The sequence below is a fragment of the Anolis sagrei genome, chromosome 1 (genome assembly GCF_037176765.1).
Source record: "Anolis sagrei isolate rAnoSag1 chromosome 1, rAnoSag1.mat, whole genome shotgun sequence".
Lineage (NCBI taxonomy): Eukaryota > Metazoa > Chordata > Lepidosauria > Squamata > Dactyloidae > Anolis > Anolis sagrei.
This window is the reverse complement of record NC_090021.1, coordinates 303797403-303816495: the sequence shown is the minus strand read 5'-3', so window position 1 is coordinate 303816495 and position 19093 is coordinate 303797403. Positions and strand designations below refer to the sequence as shown.

At 41.9% G+C, this 19093-nt stretch overlaps 1 protein-coding gene across 1 annotated transcript; it reads left to right on the top strand.

Moving 5' to 3' along the window:
• Positions 1 to 123: 123 nt before the first annotated feature.
• ALDH6A1 (aldehyde dehydrogenase 6 family member A1) lies at positions 124 to 18075 on the top strand. The gene is made up of 12 exons (XM_060758680.2): positions 124 to 245; positions 5088 to 5147; positions 5727 to 5801; positions 6586 to 6747; positions 7561 to 7639; positions 9932 to 10234; positions 10740 to 10861; positions 11210 to 11399; positions 13841 to 14022; positions 14481 to 14660; positions 16141 to 16239; positions 16832 to 18075. The coding sequence occupies exons 1-12, from the start codon at positions 174 to 176 to the stop codon at positions 16934 to 16936; spliced, it is 1629 nt and encodes a 542-aa protein (XP_060614663.2). The 5' UTR covers positions 124 to 173; the 3' UTR covers positions 16937 to 18075.
• The last annotated feature ends 1018 nt before the right edge of the window (positions 18076 to 19093 follow it).

Genomic DNA, 19093 nt, shown 5'->3' with positions numbered 1-19093 from the left:
ACAACCCGCCGAGGAAGAAAACCGCGCGAAGTCGGCATCTCATTGGCCGCCAAAACTTCAAGGGGCGGAAAGGGTGCTTGGGATGAGGATGCCATTGGCCCGCAGCGAGGCAAGGGCGGGGCCTGCTGGTTGAGGTGGTCGGGGCTGTGTTTGAGCAGGGGGTCGCGCGCAGAATGGCGGCGGTGGCAGGAGCAGCTGTGCGGGGCGCCCAAGGAGGCCGCATGCATCGCCGCCTCTGGCTCGGGGTGAGGTCGCAGCTGAGGGCGGGGAGGCGGAAGGGAAGGGGGAAAGGCTCGGGTCTGTTCATGGGCGCGAAGGCGGGGCTGGGGCTGGGGCTTTCCCCATTTTCCTCTGGGAAGGAAGGCAGGCAACAGCTGAGGTGAAGCAGCGTTGCTCCAGCGCTGGGCCTCTGTCACCGTTCGAAGCACAAACCTGAGCCAATGCTTCTCTGGGTGGCTTTAAGCCAGTGGTTCTCAGCCTGTGGGTCCCCAGATGTTTTGGCCTTCAACTCCCAGAAATCCTAACAGCTGGGAAACTGGCTGGGATTTCTGGGAATTGTAGGCCAAAACACCTGGGGACCCACAGGTTGAGAACCACTGCTTTCAGCAGAGGCTGGGTGACCATCTGTCGGGAGTGCTTTGATTGTATTTTCCTGCATGGCAGGGAGTTAGGCTGCATGACCCTTGCAGTCTCTTAACTCTCTGATTCTAATCCTCAACTACGAAGGTTGGATGAAAAGTAATGCCTCCACCTTCGTAACTCCTCAACAGATGGCAGAACTCATAGAATCATAGAATCAAAGAGTTGGAAGAGACCTCATGGGCCATCCAGTCCAACCCCCTGCCAAGAAGCAGGAATGTTGCATTCAAATCACCCCTGACAGATGGCCATCCAGCCTCTGTTTAAAAGCTTCCAAAGAAGGAGCCTCCACCACACTCCGGGGCAGAGAGTTCCACCGCTGAACGGCTCACAGTCAGGAAGTTCTTCCTCGTGTTCAAATGGAATCTCCTCTCTGATATGCAGCAGGTACTGGCTTGTTCAGTAGACTCTCCTCTACAGTTCCATTTTGGCGGGAAGCCTTCGCATTAAACGTTTGTGTTGTAAAAGTGCGAAGTATGGAACCCTGCGCAGACGGTCAGTCAATGCAACTTAAGCAACATGCAGTCATTGAATTCTTGACAGCAGAAGGTGTCACCTCAACACCTTTACATTTACTTGCCCAACGACACACAGTATTCACATCAGCACAACCACCATAAACAGCTTGCATTGTCTGATGAATCTCCTTTGGGGTGACACCTTCTGCTGTCTCATTGCACTGCCCCAAAGGCTTGGTCCCACAGCCAGGTCTTCACCATCCTTCTCAAGGACAGGAGGGAGGGGGCTGATCTTGCCAGAAAGGGAGTTCCATAACGGGGCAATCACTGAAAAAGCGCTGTCTCTCGTCCCCGCCAAGTGTGCCTGTGATGGTGGTGGGACCAAAAGTAGGGTCTCCCCATAAGATCTTAATCTTTGTGGTGGTTCATAAAGGGGGATGCGTTCAAACAGGTAAACTGGGCCGGAGCTGTTTAGGGCTTTACAGGCCAAAGCCAGCACTTTGAATTGTCCCTGGTAGCAAACAGGCAGCCAGTGGAGCTGACATAACATGGGAGTTATGTTCTCCCTGTACACCGCCCCAGTTATTAACCTGGCTGCCTCTCGTTGGACTATTTGAAGCTTCTGAACAGTCTTCAAAGGCAACCCCATGTAGAGCATGTTGCAGTAGTCTATCCTGGATGTACAACACAGATAAGCAATTCATAAACTAGCTAACTTGTGTAGGCACCTTTGTTTGGTGAATTTTAAGAACTATTTTCGACCATAAATGAAAATACAAATATCACAGAGAACCTTTGGGTACTCTTTAAAATGAGGTTGGGAACCTGTAGCCCTGGTCTCCAAGAATGCGAATCCAGCACTCAAAACACTATCCACACTGGTTTCTCAGTGGCTCTGGGACTGTCTTCCTGCATGACTCCAGTGCATTCTTGGAAAGCCAGGCCGAATCTGTGTCACTGAGCATGCAGAATTGGTTTAAAGATATAGTATTAATGCCACATTTGCTTAAAGATAGAGGTAATGCCACTTTGACTACCATGGCTCATTGCTTGGAGTTGTAGTTTGTGAGGCACCAGCACCCTTTGATACAGAAGGTGAAAGGTGTGATACAATTGCAGATCTCAAGATTCCATAACATTAGAGTCGTGGCAGTTAAAGTGGGGTGAAATAGTATTGTTTCTATAGTGTAGACCAGGGGTCCTCAAACTAAGGCCCGGGGGCTGGATGCGGCCCTCCAAGGTCATTTACCAGGCCCTTGCTCAGGGTCAACCTAAGTCTGTAACGACTTGAAAGCACACAACAACAACAATCCTATCTCATCAGCCAAAAGCAGGCCCACACTTCCCATTGAAATACTAATAAATTTATATTTGTTAAAATTGTTCTTCATTTTAATTATTGTATTGTTTTTAAGTGGTTTTTGCACTGCAAATAAGATCTGTGCAGTGTGCATTGGAATTCATCCATTTTTTTTCAAATTATAATCCGGCCCTTCAACAGTTTGAGGGACTGTGACCTGGCCCTCTGTTTAAAAGTGTGAGGACCCCTGGTGTAGAAGATGCTCCTCGAATCCAGGCATTCTTTGCAGAAATTTACTGAAAAGATCCACTGCCAACTGCACTGACTTTGCATTAGAAAACCAAAAAATGCTGTTTTGTTTAGAATAGGTCTGGGGGAGCGCTTGCATTGGGTTGCACCTATCAGCTGTGATTCATGATGGTTGCTGCAACAATGTTTGGAAGGGAACATGCTGTTTTGGACTATTTATTTATTTTGTGTCAAAAGCATTGCATACATAAGTATAAAACTGATAAAAATAGAAGGAGCACAATCAGCTAAATAATTTTTCACCAAAACCAGGCAACTGCGATCGCATTGTAGCTTTAAACAATTCTTCCTCTGAATGAGAGGCAGGGCATTGTGGGCAAGAATACAGGTGCAGAGTTGTTTGTTCTGCTCCACAGTCACACAAGGTGGAGGATTTTTTTAGGTAGTGCCATTTTGCCAGGTTTTCTTTTGACCTGCCAACTCCACTTCTGAGTCTGTTCAGAGACTTCCAAGTTGTCCATTATTGGTTTGTCCCTGGAGGAAGACCCATTGTTGGGGGGGGGGGGGTATTCCATTTGGGATTTTCTGGTTTAGCTGCCCAAAGGGATACTCTTGCTGTTGCTGGGGGAACATTGAGAGGAGTGGTGGTTCTCATTAAGCTTTTCCTTAATTTGAGTCTACTGGGAGGAGGCTGATAGCCATGCAGTGCAAGCCTTTCACAGTGTTCAACCTTATTTCTCTCACAGTTAGCAGCAACTTCCAATCGCACATCAGCTTGCTTGTAGAGTCTATCAACAGGTGTAGGTTTGAGACATTCTGTGATTATTCTGCATGTTTCATTCAGTGATATATTCACTTGCTTCGCATGAACAGACTTATTCCAAACAGGGCAGACATACTCAACAGCTGAATAAGACAAAGCAAAGGCTGATGTTCTTATTAATTTGGGTCTGCTCTTCATGTGCTTCCAATAAGTTTCTGCAGGATATTATTGCATGCAGCTACTTTGTGCTTGGTGTTCCTGTAGTGTTTCCTAAATGTTAATGTTCGATCTAAGGTGGCACAGAGATATTTAAGATGGAAACAGTGTTCGAGCTCTTGGCCTTCCCAGGTAACTTTCAATTTCCTATTGGCCTGACGGTTCTGTAGGTGGAAAGCACACACTTGTGTTTTGGTTGGGCTTCAGGTGATTATCTTTATAGTAGTTGGAAAGATCTTTCAAGACAGTAAGTTGGATTTCAATTGTTTCAAAGACTTTTGCTTAATTTGGACTATGAGAATGTAGATCAGGAATGGGCAAACTTCGCCCCTCCAGGTGTTTTGGACTTCAACTCTCAAAATTCCTAACAACCGGTAGGCTGTTAGGAATTGTGGGAGTTGAAGTCCAAAACACCCGGATGGCCGAAGTTCGCTCATGCCTGGTGTAGATACAGGTTGGCAAGCTCTCTTTGTAGACATCCTACATCAGAGTTGGGCAACTTCTAGACCACTGCTTCTTATTCAGGTGGGTCCTGACTTAGCTCAGTGCTAGGGTCACGAAAAAATGGCAACAGTAAAAGGTTTCTGAACGTCACCCATTTACACAAATCTGTTAGCAACAAGTTCAATGTTTTCAGTGGACTCTGTAGAAAATGCTTCAGCTGTACTTCCATAAAAAGGAAAATCCCCCTATTTAGCAAGCCTTACACATGTCTATTTTCCTAAATGTTTGCTTTCCCCCCTCTGTTTTATATACCTGGGGTCATGCAAACATTTATTGGGTAAAATGGTGAGTAGACATTTTTTTTATGAAGCCTTGTTCTAGGGAGTGTTCTACTTCAAAGTGCAGGCTTTAGCCTATAAAGCTCTAAACGGTTCCGGCCCAGCTTACCGGTTCGAGCGTATCTCCCTCTATGAACCATCTCAGAGATTATGATCGTCTGGGAGGCCCTGTTCTCGATCCCACCTCCTTCAGAGGTGCAGTTGGTGGGGACGAGGGACAGGGCCTTCTCAGTGGTGGCCTCTTGGCTCATGGCACTCCCTCCCCAGTGTGGTCAGATCAGCCCCTTTTCTCCTGACCTTCAGGAAAAAACTTAAGATGTGGCTTTGGGACCAAGCTTTTGACAAGTAATTGGAGGAGTGCAATAAGTGCCTATAAAACAAATGTGATTGAAAATGGAGCTGCCCTGGATTATGTTTTGGTTGGCATGATTTTAATTGTTGATTTAGCATTGTGTTTCTTCTAGATCTTCTGTGATTCCACTTTTATATAAGGTGTAGGGAAGCATAAGCCTTGCTTTGAAGGGGAAGTTGGGCTTTTTTTTTTTTACTGTGGTCCTCTAGGCCCAGTGGCTATAAAAACAGATTAGATATGGAGTGTGCATTGCCCACCATTAACCAATATGGCTATTCTTTACTGTACTGAGTTAGTTTTGTCTCCCTGCTATATATTCTTCTTGCAGATCTCTAGGAAAGTCACTCCCAACTGGCATTCTTCATCGTTCTTTTCATCCTCATCAGTGGTAAGTTTTTTCTGCTGTTTAAGTAAGGTGGGGGGTGGGGAGAGGCCACCATGCACTGTCAAGCTGGGCTTTTGCAGGGTAGTGACTAGCACTCTGGTGCATTCCTGGAAAGAGGAAAAAATATGTGTACCAAACCACTTCTACTGTATCCAGTGAGTAATACTAGAGAACCATTTCTCTCTTTTTTTGCTGGTTATTCCTCTTCCCATATCATAAAGGAGGGTTATTTCCATGACAGGGATAAGGGTGGGAAGGGGGGAATAACAGGGAAACAAAGAAGAAATTGTTTTTCTCTTTCAACCCACACTCCATTCCCATAAAATAGAACTTTTATATACTCGTGTATAAGTCAAGACATTTTAGTTGTACAATCAGGCCCCCCAAAAAGCACATTTTTAGTTTTCTCCCTGTAAGATGGACTACCCTTCTCTCTCTAGTGCCACTTAGTGGCCTCCTCCCAGATAATGGAACAGTACCTAAAGTAGTTTTCAGTCTAAATAATATAGTTGTCAGTAAATAGATGAGTCTGACCTAGTTGGTATTAAGATATAGCACTGACTAGAACTTTGTATTCCACAGCCAACAACCAAGCTGTTCATAGATGGCAAGTTTGTTGAGTCCAAAACCAATGATTGGCTTGATATCCACAACCCAGTAAGTGATGTTCTTTTCTTTTTGCTTATCTCTCCGAGTTGGATTGCGCAGTACATCAATGTAAAGAAGAATGAGGAAGTTTTATGGTGGCTCTCTAAGTTGTATTTCTAAACAACCTGAATTTAAGAAGCTGTCTTTGGTTGCGTTTAAAGGGAAAATTATTTAAGTGCTTTGTATAAGAACCTTGAATTTTTTTGAAGACAGATTATTTTCTCTTTTTTCTTATTGCCACCAGAATGATCAGGTTCTTTATGAAGGGAGAAGAAAGGTTTTGACTGGATAATTTTCAAGGGCTTAGAACTACTTTGATATTAACTGCAAAGCATACCGTAATACAGACCCATTCAGGGTATGGTCCCTAATGTTACTTTACTTAGTGTACTCTTGAATCTTCCTACTGGAAGAGAATACAACTGCTTTAATATAGAATTTTAGAACAATTTGGTATAAGAGAAATCTCTGAGGCTGAAGTATATGTTAATACTAGCAAAATAAAGTAGTTTCACTTTTTTGCCTCCTGAGAACTAGCCAAAGTCAGTCATTACCTATAGCTGATCTCTCCAGCTGACACTCAGTGCGGAACAACACATTTTGGGAGCTGCTGACAGACACATGTTTATACCTCTGGCATTTTCTGTGGGTGTTTATAAGGTTCAAGCTTATAAGACTCATCAGTAAAGGGGGGGGGGCTCCATCGTACTCTATATCACAAACAGCTGTCTGAGTCAGTTAGGATGGCTCTCTATTATAATGTCAATTATTTTTTGATTTGCTATTCTAACAGGCCACTAATGAGGTGGTTAGCCGTGTCCCAAAAGCCACACAGAGCGAGATGGAAGCAGCAGTGGCTTCCTGCAAAAAGTCATTCCAGAATTGGTCTGAGACATCAATTCTGAGCCGACAGCAAGTCTTTCTACGATATCAACAGCTCATCAAAGATAATCTGGTGAGGAATTGTGTCCTGTACTTGGATCATTTGCGGTAGTATGGGAATTATAATAACCCTTTTACTGTGAACAGAATCAAGTTTACAACCCACTTTGCACATGAAATAATTATCTTGCTGCTTATGGTCATCAGTGCCTACCTAAAGCCAAGTGCAGGAGATTATCTGCTGAACAGGGATTTGTTCATTTAGCAGATAAAACTGTTTTAGTCTCAGGTGAAATATTTTTGTTTGTGGGAAGAAAAGGGAGAAGAACCTTTGCCCAGCTAATCCACAGTTCCATCTTCTTCCTGCCTAGATTCTTCTTCATGTTAACATAGGGCCGTTGGGCTTTAGCTGAGTATGATATGACTATGAAAAATAGAATATCCATCTTAAAAATGAACACAGAATATAAAGCCTTAAAAATTAACACCTGTGGGGAGGAGCAGATTCCCTTTTCTTGCAAAAATAATCACATATTCATTTTGATTTAGCCCAAAGTTGTCCTAACATGAACTCGGCAGTTTTTGATTAAATTCATAGAATCATAGAATCAAAGAGTTGGAAGAGACCTCATGGGCCATCCAGTCCAACCTCCTGCCAAGAAGCAGGAATATTGCATTCAAATCACCCCTGACAGATGGCCATCCAGCCTCTGCTTAAAAGCTTCCAAAGAAGGAGCCTCCACCACACTCCGGGTGCTATTTATCTATATAGTAATCTGTCAGAAAAACACCTATCATTGATTTATTTTCCTGTTCTGTAAACTCTTTTCCTTCCTACACTGTTGTAACCTTATATTTAAGGATTCTCTTCTCTCTTTTTTCCTAGAAAGAAATTTCAAAACTGATAACCTTGGAGCAAGGGAAGACCTTAGCCGATGCAGAGGGAGACGTGTTCCGAGGCCTCCGTAAGCATATGTTTCTGTTATTGTTGTTGGTTCAGTTCTATATTCTCCCAGAGGTGGAATCCAAGACAGCTCATAAAAGGAATATTTTAAAAAAAAACCCTCATAAAACCATCACATTAAAAGTATAACATTATTTAAAAGGCATAAAAGGATAAAAAATAAAGACCACACATTAAAACTTGCAATAAAAAAACAGATCCATGCCTGCTGACAAAAGGACAACAGGGAGGGGGCCAGTCTAGTCTCTGATGGAAAGTTCTAGAGGTGGAATCAGCGACTGAGAAGGTTCTGTCTTGTGTCCTCACCAAACTAGCCTGTTACAGTAGTGGGACCACAAGAAAGCTCTACCCTGTAAATCTTAAGATTCTGGCAAGTTCATGGGACGCATGATCCTTCAGATAGTGTGGCCCAAGTCATATTGGGCTTTATAGATCATGACCTATTGCGCCCCCCCCCCCCCCAAAAAAAACTAGCAGCCATTAAATCTGTTTTAACAAGGGAGCTGTATGGTCTATATAACTTCCCACTGTATATAGAAAATAGCTTACATGAGGAAAATTGAGTGTTTTTGTGTCTCAGTAGTTCAGAAACCCCATGAATATAGTCTTCCTCATAATTCTCTTGTGATGGATTCGCTTTGTGTTACAAATGATATACTGTCAGTGGAATCCAGCAGTGCACAAGCAGTTCTGTTGCTAATAACGGGAGCAAATTTTGAGGATACATAGAATGTTGTATGGGGAAGTGGGGACTGTTCTTCCATCAACTTTGCTGACAGAAACATTTTCATAAACAGATGAACTTAGGAGTTTATCTAGCATTTTTGTTTTCTTTCAGTCTTGATTTGTTTGCTTCCCCCTTAGTTTTCATTGATCCATAGAAATGGGTGGAAACAGGTGTCATATAGTCTGACCCAAGCATGGACAAACTTTTGCCCTCCAGGTGATTTGGACTTACTGACTGTTAGGAATTGTGGGAGTTGAAGTCCAAAACACCTGGAGGCCGAAGTTTGCCCCTTCCTGGTCTACTCCTTTTTAGTTACATGATTTCTGACAGATGGCTGCCCAACCCCTGTTCATGTACACAAATGTAGGAGGGGCTGTTGTGTTAGGTTTCAGTATGTGGATTGGTAGTGTTAGAGAAGAAAAGAGTAAATAAATGCTCCTTGGAAGCACAGCTGGAGAGTTAAGAGATCAAAAGGGTCAAACGGGGTTACACTCCCCCTGAAGTCACAGGTCCGCAGTTTGGGAGTTCTCTTAGATTCATCGCTTACGCTTGAGGCCCAGGCGTCGGCGGTGTCTGGGAGGGCTTTTGCACAACTGAGATTTGTGCACCAGCTGCGACCGTACCTCGCAAAGGTTGATTTGGCCGGGGAGGTCCATGCCTTGGTCACTTCTAGATTGGATTACTGTAATGCGCTCTACGTGGGGCTGCCCTTGAAAACGGCTCGGAAATTCGAACTGGTCCAACGGTCGGTGGCCAGGATGTTAACTGGCGCGCCTTACAGAGAGAGGTCAAACCTCCTGTTTAAGCAGCTCCATTGGCTGCCGTTTACCTTCTGATCTCAATTCAAGGTGCAGGTGCTTACCTACAAAGCCCTAAACGGTTTGGGACCTGCCTACCTGTGTGACCGCATCTCCGTTTATGAACCCACGCGCTCCGTTCATCCGGAGAGGCCCTGCTTGCGATCCCGCCTGCATCGCAAGCGCGTTTGGTGGGGACGAGGAACAGGGCCTTCTCTGTGGTTGCCCCCCGACTCTGGAACACCCTCCCCAAAGACATTAGACTAGCACCCACGTTGGCAGTCTTTAGGAAGAGCTTGAAGACTTGGCTATTCCAATGTGCCTTTCCGGAATAGGAAAATCCCAGCACTTTGTCCCAGAAGCACTTTACTAGAGTTTAAGACTCTCTGCACATTGCACTTGCCCAGAAATCCAATCATACCACCTGTCACACCCAGCACTTTTTAATCTGTACCCATCACTGGCCCGGCCCTGGTTTTTACTGTGTAATGGTGTAATGTTTTGTTATTGCTTTATGTTTTTAATTTGCCTTGAATTGTATTGTTGTTGTTATGCTGTTGTTGTGTTGAGGCCTTGGCCTTTGTAAGCTGAGATGCTAGCGGGGTACAAATAAAGTTTAATAATAATAATAATAATTTGAGTTATTTATGGATAATGATTGCTGTTATAGTGAAAGAGCTTGATGACCAATTTGTGTCCAACTGGAGAACAGGAAGTTTGGGATATGTGTATGAAGAATAATTATTAGCGCCATCTTCCTGTGTTGCAGAGGTTGTTGAACATGCCTGCAGTGTGACATCCCTTATGTTGGGCGAGACCCTTCCCTCCATCACTAAAGACATGGACACCTACACCTATCGCTTACCCTTGGGAGTATGTGCAGGCATTGCGCCCTTCAATTTCCCAGCCATGATTCCTCTTTGGATGTTTCCCATGGCCATGGTGTGTGGAAACACTTTCTTGATGAAGCCTTCAGAACGCGTCCCTGGAGCTCTCATGTTTCTTGCCAAATTGCTGCAGGATGCGGGTGCCCCTGATGGAACACTGAACATTATTCATGGGCAACATGAAGGTAACTGCAGGTATTAAGAGTTTCCCAAGCTGCCGTGTATAGGTGGGATACAGAGAGATAGGTGACATTTAGATTATGTTATAGCCTTATGTTCTTTTTTAGCCATTTCAAAATAAATATTCTTTTGCTTATTTCCCATGTTAGTATTTCACAGTTACAGATTATAGTTGCTGTAAAATAAGCATGTAATTAGAGGCTGAGGGGAAATATTATTTTAGTATTTTAACTCCTCTGTTTGAAAGTGTAGCTGGGTGGTTTATTTTAAATATTTCATTCCACATCCAAGGCAAACCCACTCAGTTTCTTAATATATATCAAATAACTTTGACCATGCATTTAGTTTGAGAAAAAGGGAAATATGACCCGAAAGGGTAATAATACCTACATTTAGTGGGAACATCGGGATCCCTGTGAAATGAGAGGAATTAAGATTTTGTTGTTGCTAGAATATGATTGCTAAAGTATGAGGATTAGTAACGTACTTAACAATTTCTTTTTATTTCAGCGGTGAATTTTATTTGTGAGCATCCCGATATTAAAGCTATCAGTTTTGTGGGATCTAATCAGGCTGGAGAATATATCTATGAAAGAGGTTCTAAGCATGGGAAGAGAGTCCAAGCCAATATGGTAATTTAGTGGCATCTCTGTTTACAGAACTGTTTATGACTTGTCTTGCAAAACTTTTCAAATATAGATAATTCTGTGTTCAGAATGGTTCTTTTTGATGTTTTTGGCTACCTATGTTCTGATATAACAATATTGTAATAGAAGTATTACAAAGTATTTTTTAAAAATTTCTGACTACCTTTGGGTACGCTTTGTTTTGGTAATAGCAATAGATAGCTGGAAATGTAAATATATTCCATTTGCTAGATAAAAGTATATTGGGATGTAATTTTTCCCACTGCTGTCTTATCTATATGTTCCTTGAGATAAGCCAGGAAGTAGTTTCTTTGTTGATTGGTTTTATTTTAGGGAGCTAAGAACCATGGAGTAGTGATGCCAGATGCCAATAAGGAGAATACTCTAAATCAGCTGGTTGGAGCAGCTTTTGGAGCAGCTGGGCAACGATGCATGGCTTTATCTACAGCAATCCTAGTAGGAGAGGCTAAGCAATGGCTGCCAGAGCTGGTGGAGAGAGCTAAAAAGCTTCGAGTCAATGCAGGTACATTTTGGTAAAATCCATACTGATCATGAGCTAGCCCTGATTTATTACTGTATTTCTATCCTGATTTCCAGTATTTATTTCACAGTGTGGCTCTGTGTCAATAATGAAGAAAGACAGGCGCTGTCATCAGGTTTATGGACTGAAGAAGCAAGATGCATGGGAAGGGAAGAGGCAAATGTAGGATATCAAATAGGAGAAAGTAGTGTGCTCTAAGTGGCATTTTGTATTTAGTTAGGACCTGAATGGTCTGCCTTTACTGGTATTTTTGTCTAAGTAGTAGGAATTAGTAGAGGCCGCAGTAGCACAACGGGTTAAACTGTTGAGCTGCTGAACTTGCTGACCTGAGGGTTGGTAGTTTGAAGCCGAGGATCAGGGTGAGCTCTCGCTGTTAGCTCCAGCTCCTGCCAATCTAGCAGTTTGAAAACATGCAAATATGAGTAGATCAATAGTTACTGCCTCAGCGGGAAGGTAAAAGGCACTCCATGTAGCCATGCCAACCACACATGGACAACGCAGGCTCCTCGGCTTGGAAATTGAGATTGACACCTCCCATGGAACTGGAGTTGAGCACCACCTCCAGAAGCCATAGATCAGTGGTTCTCAACTTGTGGATCCCCAGATGTTTTGGCCTTCACCTCTCAGGAATCCTAACAGCTGGTAAACTGGCTGGGATTTCTGGGAGTTGTAGGCCAAAACATCTGGGGACCCACAGGTTGAGAACCACTGCCATAGATAAAAGAGGAAGCCTTTGCCTTTGTCTGTGTATTTGTCTCACTAATTCATTGTATCAAAGCATCTGTAATATTAGATTTATATATAAATACAACACAAATGGAGAAAAGCAATATATATTACCAGGCACAGATTTGTTAATGGGGCTATGCTGGAAATTCATCTACCCTTTTTTCAAGCATTTTTGATAGGAAAAAAACATTTTTATAAAATGTCCGTACGTTCTTTTTGTTACTTGATGGCGGTAACAAATTCCTCTCAGCAGCCCCCTTTTAACAGAAGGATAGCTCTAGCTTCTCTCCTTCTGTAATGATTGCAGATTAGAAGAAGGGAAGGGGAAAAAAAGAAATTTACAGATGTTGTGATACAGTCTGTTGTGGGTCTGAAATGGTTACGTGAAAGTTATTGTTGCTTTTTTAAGCGTATTTGTATCCCATTCTTCAGTCACAGTCTCTCAGAAACAGTTTGTAAATTATTGGTTTGACAGTTCCTTGCCCTCAGGATTACAATCTAAACTGGCCACACAATGAAAAAGGAATGGCAGTATAGGAGGGGATTAAGTCCAGCAAACGTTGCCCTTTGTCTTCCTTCAGGGTCAGAGCAGTGGCAGTTGAATGGAGGGAAAACCTTCCATCTGCTTCTAGGCTGGGCCTGATGGGGCTGGGTCAGTCTCTGAGATAGCCCCACCTGAGACACTAAACTATTTCTTCTGACACAATGTCTCAAGAGATAAGGTGTTTCACCCACCATAGTTTGAATTGATTTCCATGCATCCTACAATACTATAAAAAAAGGGGGGGGGGTGTTGCTGTATTTTTTCTGACCTGTTTTACAAGATATTAAAGCCTCTGCATATCTAGACAAGGAAAACAATTGGTGCATCAAGGAGAACAGTTACAACCTCAAAAAGGCTGTTTCACTGTGGCATGAAACCCCAAAGTATACAGAAATGAGGGATAAACTTTTCTCAGCTGTAATTCATCTGCATAAACAACCATGTATCCAACTGAAAATAATTTTCAGGCTAATGGTTCATACTTGTATTGGCTATGTACAAATCACTTGGGGTGCCTTGCAGTCTATCCAGCCCTATCCAGATTACTTGTTTACTGTGATATTTTGCAGAGGAGGCAGGGATGAAACCAGAAAGAGTCACTGGGTCATCTGGCAGAACCCAGTGCTTGGTTTCTTTCAGCTCTGAAATTCCAGGTCTTGTTTGATTAGATTGAAGGATTAATTTTAAGTAATGAAGATGACAAAACCAACTTGTGTTTGTAAAACCATGCCAGTCAACAGGTCCATATTTTTCTCCTAGAGATGCATTTGTTGCTTATTTAGTGTTATCATAGCCCTCCATAATACTTGCTGTTTTAACTCTTTCAGAAAATACATACATTGTGCACAGAATTAGTACATTTTCCCCCCAATAAGAGCTTTTTAGTTAAATTGTTATGTATATTGAGAAGGATTTGAGTATTGTGCACAAATGAATTGTCTGAACCACATCTAGAATGAACATGATGATGGTTTCTGAGTCTTAGATAGCTTCAGTGTTTGAATAGCAATGTTCCAGGAGTAAGCCCAAGAGTTTAGGGGGTGCATCCAGACTGAAATTAAATAGCACTATGAATGCCCAACAAAAAATCTATAGACAAAGTACGGTTGTCTTTTACTAGGATTTTAGCACTTTCTCTGTACTGTCATAGGAGACCAACCTGGGGCAGATCTGGGCCCCCTGATCAGCCCACAGGCCAAGGAACGTGTCTGTCAGCTGATAGACACTGGAGCAAAGGAAGGCGCTAGTGTTCTCCTTGATGGACGAAATATCAGAGTGAAAGGTTTTGAAAATGGCAATTTTGTTGGACCGACTGTCCTTGCTAAAGTCAAGGTGAGATATGATAGGAATCATTCCCCTCCCTCCTCTACAGGTGTCACTTTTTCCCACTTGGCTTCCATGGGATAGATGAAGTGGACTGACTGAAACAAATTTATCCATGTAGACTGGAAAATACAAGAATTATGTTTACTCAATATGTGGGGAGGGCTGGGGAATCTTGAATGTAGGTATGTAATGGAGGGTTCTATTGAATTTTAGCGAATCAGTATACCTTGGGTATATGAGGTTGACTGGTGGAGTTTCGAATGCCTCTTATATATCAGTGCAAACAATAACAATCTAACTGGGGTTATTGGATAGAGTGATTATAGGTGGCACTTACAGCCATTATAAGAGACATAGATGGCTACTGAAGAGCAATGACTTGTGAAGGAGTAGTCCTATAATAATAGTATCAAAATGAAATTTCTTTGATGTGAACTACAGTTAAGGTATTTTTGTTTTTACAGCCTAATATGACCTGCTATAAGGAGGAAATCTTTGGACCAGTTCTAGTGGTTCTGGAAGCCGACACTTTGGATGAAGCAATAGAAATAATAAATGAGAATCCCTATGGGAATGGAACAGCAATCTTCACCACAAATGGTGCCACTGCTCGGAAATACTCACATTTAGTCGATGTTGGACAGGTATGTAAATTGCAGTGGTTATGCTATATAGTTTGGGGTACAGTCTTAACTATAGAAAGTCATGGTTCAGCAATAGAGCATATGCTCTAAATTAGGGGAGGATTGCGAGTCTGAGACCACTTTTCTTCAGAGACCACACAGATGTCGAGAGCCTCCTCCACCACCCCCCAAAAAGAAAAAGAAAAAACAGGGCCTTTTGACATTTACTTGCAGGGTGCTCTTGTGTTATTGAACAGGTGACTTCTTCATAGGCTATTTTGGTCGGGAAAGAAGTCAGTCTAGTGGGTTTAGAGGGGTCAAAGGACAGAAACAGACTTCAGGGTTGCATTTTGCTCACCCATCTTTCAGTGCATGTAATTTAAAATTCAGTCCCTGACCTGTCCAGTAAGAAAGCTGGGACAGTTTTAAACAGCTGCTGCCAACCCTGAACTAGATAAACAAGTAATATATCCACAGAGCAGCTTTATATCTTTCAGCCTCAGCAATACTCTGTGAAATAGGTTGGACTGAATGATATCACACGGTGAGAGATTTATACTGCAAAATGAGTCTGTTTCCCCACATAGACATCCTTCCTGGACACCCAATTGCCTCTCAAGCCACGCCATTTTACTACTTAGAAACTAAGAGGCAAACTGAATTAAAAGTGTGTGTGTGTGTTATTAAAATTGCAAATAGTAACGGAGGTAGGAGTGAATGTACCAGGTTTGCAACATGTTTGCAACTGAAAAAAACTGAATGCAGTTCGATTGTCCTGGATGGTAGAAAGAGGTACCTCCCCCCCCCCCCCCACCACCACCACCAACAAGAGCAAGATAAACCTTTATCGCCCTATTTGACAAGGCTATGAAAAGAGAGAGAGCTAGAACTATTGATGCTACAGAAATATAGTGTGGTATTCTGCACTGTTTGTTAGAAAGATGGAAGAAAGACTTTGCCACCTCTGGAGTGGGCATGGTGTGTTTCCCACTGGAAGCAATGCAAGAGAAATGTATTTTTAAAGCTTCATGAATAAGGAATTTTTTTAAAAAAAACACCACCCTGCATAACTTTTTCTCTGCAAGCACAATTCTGACAAAACATAGGAAAAGGTGATGTTATACCTCTGGTCCATAGAATTACTCTGTCTAACCCTTTATTCCAAATATAAATAGCTTCAGAGTATTTTCGCCAGGATTTCAGCCAAAAAAAGAAAGGGCTGTATTTCTGTCTGAGAATCCAGTAATAATTAGATTCTTGATTCCAGGTGTGCCAATTTTAAATTGTGGAAGCTATATGTAATGATATGATTAGTGTCATTCTTGGTTTTGTTTTCGGATGCAAAATAACACAGTGATTGTGCAGTAAGTTCACAGCTGAGTGCACATTTAATTCCAGGCCAAGTAAATCTTGGCCCAGCTCCTCTTAGTGCCCTTGAACTGACCAGTTATTTCAACATTTGCCTGTGTAGAATAATACTGTTATCTTGACTTTTGTTTAGATTGGTGTGAATGTTCCAATTCCAGTGCCTTTGCCAATGTTTTCCTTTACTGGCTCTCGTGGTTCCTTTAGGGGAGACACCAATTTCTATGGCAAGCAGGTAATATTTCAGACTTTTAAAAATGTGTGTATGTTACTATGAACACCTGTTTTAATTGACAAAAAAGAACATAAAAGCCATGTTTGAGATACTTGGATGAGAATAGGCTTAACAACATTTTGTATTTCTGATAAATCAGGTACACGCAGTCCCCAAGTTACAAACAAGATAGGTTCTGTAGGTTTGTTCTTAAGATGGAAGAGGTACATTTTTAAGTGTAACTCCAGCTCTGTGTGTGTGTGTGTCTAAGCTTTGGATAGCATAGGGAAGGGTTAACAACTCTGTGGTGTTTCCTTTGCTATCTGTGTCCCTTTTCAGAAGATTTCACCACACTTTCTGTCCCTTTGATAATTGGATTTTGAAAAAAATGGCTTGTTGTGGAAACACCTTTTTCCCATGATAACTCTTTCAGGAGTGAATTTACCCTGTTGTCTCACCCCCGTTCTTAACAACAAGTTGTTTGTAACTCGGATACTGCCCATACTTGTAAGGAGCAGCTTATTTTGCCTCTAAAGTTGCTGTGGTTCTATATACCTAGTAAATGTTGGTTTTAATCTTGGAGCTTGGTACTGAACTCTGTCTTCCTCCTCAGGGCGTGCAGTTCTATACACAGTTGAAGACAATCACTTCTCAGTGGAAAGAAGAAGATGCCACTGTTGCCAAACCTGCTGTAGTAATGCCAACCATGGGAAACTAAAGCAGCTTGTTGTACTTGTTAAGAGTTGCTGTTGAAAGTATTGCTGGTCTATTATTCTTGGACGTTCCATGTTGCCCTTGGCAGTACGAAGGCCCTACATGATGGGCCCTTTATCTAAAATCAGACTGGCCAACATCCTTTAACACATTTTTTTTCTTTTATCAGCTAATCAATTTCATTTTTCTTGTAGAGGAAATACTCAGTTGTGAGTCATCAGGTAAAGGAAAATCAGATATATTTTTTTGCCCCATTCATGCTGTTGAGAATCCACAATCTGTATTCCATGGAATGTTGTGTTTTTGAGCACCAGATCCTGCAGTTGCTAATGTCATTGGTTTTATAACTTAAATATCTGGTTGTAATTGACTTTCTCAATTCTTCCCCAAGGAACTCTAGGGAATTAAAGAATCCGAGTTTCTTATAACAGGACTGAAAAGCAAATTCAACTAAATGAGTGTTTTAAAGATTTTCACATGCAACAAAAAGCTGTTCCAAGTTCTAGGTCTTGAAGGGTTAGCAAAACTGCACCTTCGTTAGAATGTTACTTTCCAACAAACATGGAAGTGGTAAAATAACTTCAGTTCCAAATGAACAGATGTGCCTACATACTATTTTTGCACTGAATATTTTTTTACAAGAAGAATGAGTGTGAATAGTTTCTTGGATGCTAGGCAGCATTTTTTAAAGCAGTTTCTTTTCTCAACACCCCTTTAACTGGGATGTTGCTTCCCAGTGCAAAAATGTAAGTGGGAAAATAAAAATTCTAGTACTACGCACAGGCAAGTTTGTCATCCTATATACAGCAATTACATATATGGTTTAAGATAGAAGTGCTGGACTGAACAACAAAGGGTGGTATGTATTGAATTAGCTAGATGTGATGGACAAAGTCATGCGTCAGCAGAATGAAGGATACAGCGGTGCAACTTTACAGTCCACAAAGGTTTTAACAGTTTTGAAAGACTCAAAAGTATTTCCTTCACCATATAATCAAGAAGATTGGTTTCCTTTAACAGTCTCTGTTTTGTAAGCAGCAAGTACTTAAATGAAATATGAACCTTTGCTGAAATTGTTATTCATCCATATACTAGATAATTTCACACTGCTGTTAATCATGAATAAAATCGCTGTTAAATGAAGACACTTGCCAATGTTCATCAGTCTATAATACAATACTGTTAGTTCTTTTGGACCATTTTTTTCAAATTATTAAATTGGTATATTAGTACATAAAGCTGAACTATGAGTGGAACTATATAATGAAGGCTTATTTCTCCCTGTGCTTGTGCTTTTCCACTGTCTTAATGTACTTCTGGGAATAAGTTTGATCTTCATTTCTCTCAAATGTGCCTTGTTCCTTTTATATAAAATGGCAATTGTTTAAAAGTAACCTTTTAAAAAGAAAAACAGCAGATTCCTGTCAGCTTTTGGGGAAACAGCAGTATTAAATGATCCATGCTTTTGACAAATACTATGCTGCCTTTAAGGAAAAACAAAAGCTTTCCCCTCTCCAAAGAGAAGAGAGACTGCACAAACCTGAGAGGCGGCTAGATTAACTGAACTTAAATTAAATCAAGTATTTAGAGCTACAATATCATTTCCCATTCTACCATCTTTCACACTTGTTATTTGTTCAGTCACTTCCGACTCTTCGTGACCTCATAGACCAGCCCATGCCACAGCTCCCTGTCGGCCATCACCACCCCCAGCTCCTTCAGAGTCAAGCCATCACTTCAAGGATACCATCCAGTACTTCATCTTTGCCTCTAATATCTTTCCCTCCAATGAGCAGTTGGGCATTATTTCCTAGAGTATGGACTGGTTGGATCTTCTCACAGTCCAAGGCACTCTCAGAATTGTCCTCCAACACCACAGTTCAAAAGCATCTATCTTCCTTCGCTCAGCCTTCCCTATGGTCTAGCTCTCACATCCATAGGTTACTACAGGGAATACCATTGCTTTAATTATGCGGATCTTTGTTGCCAGTGTGATGTCTCTACTCTTCACTATTTTATCGAGATTGAACATTGCTCTCCTCCCAAGAAGTAAGCATCTCCTGATTTCTTGGCGGCAGTCTGTGTCTGCAGTAATCTTTGCACCTAGAAATACAAAGTTTGCCACTACCTCTGTTTTCTCCCTCTATTTGCCAGTTATCAA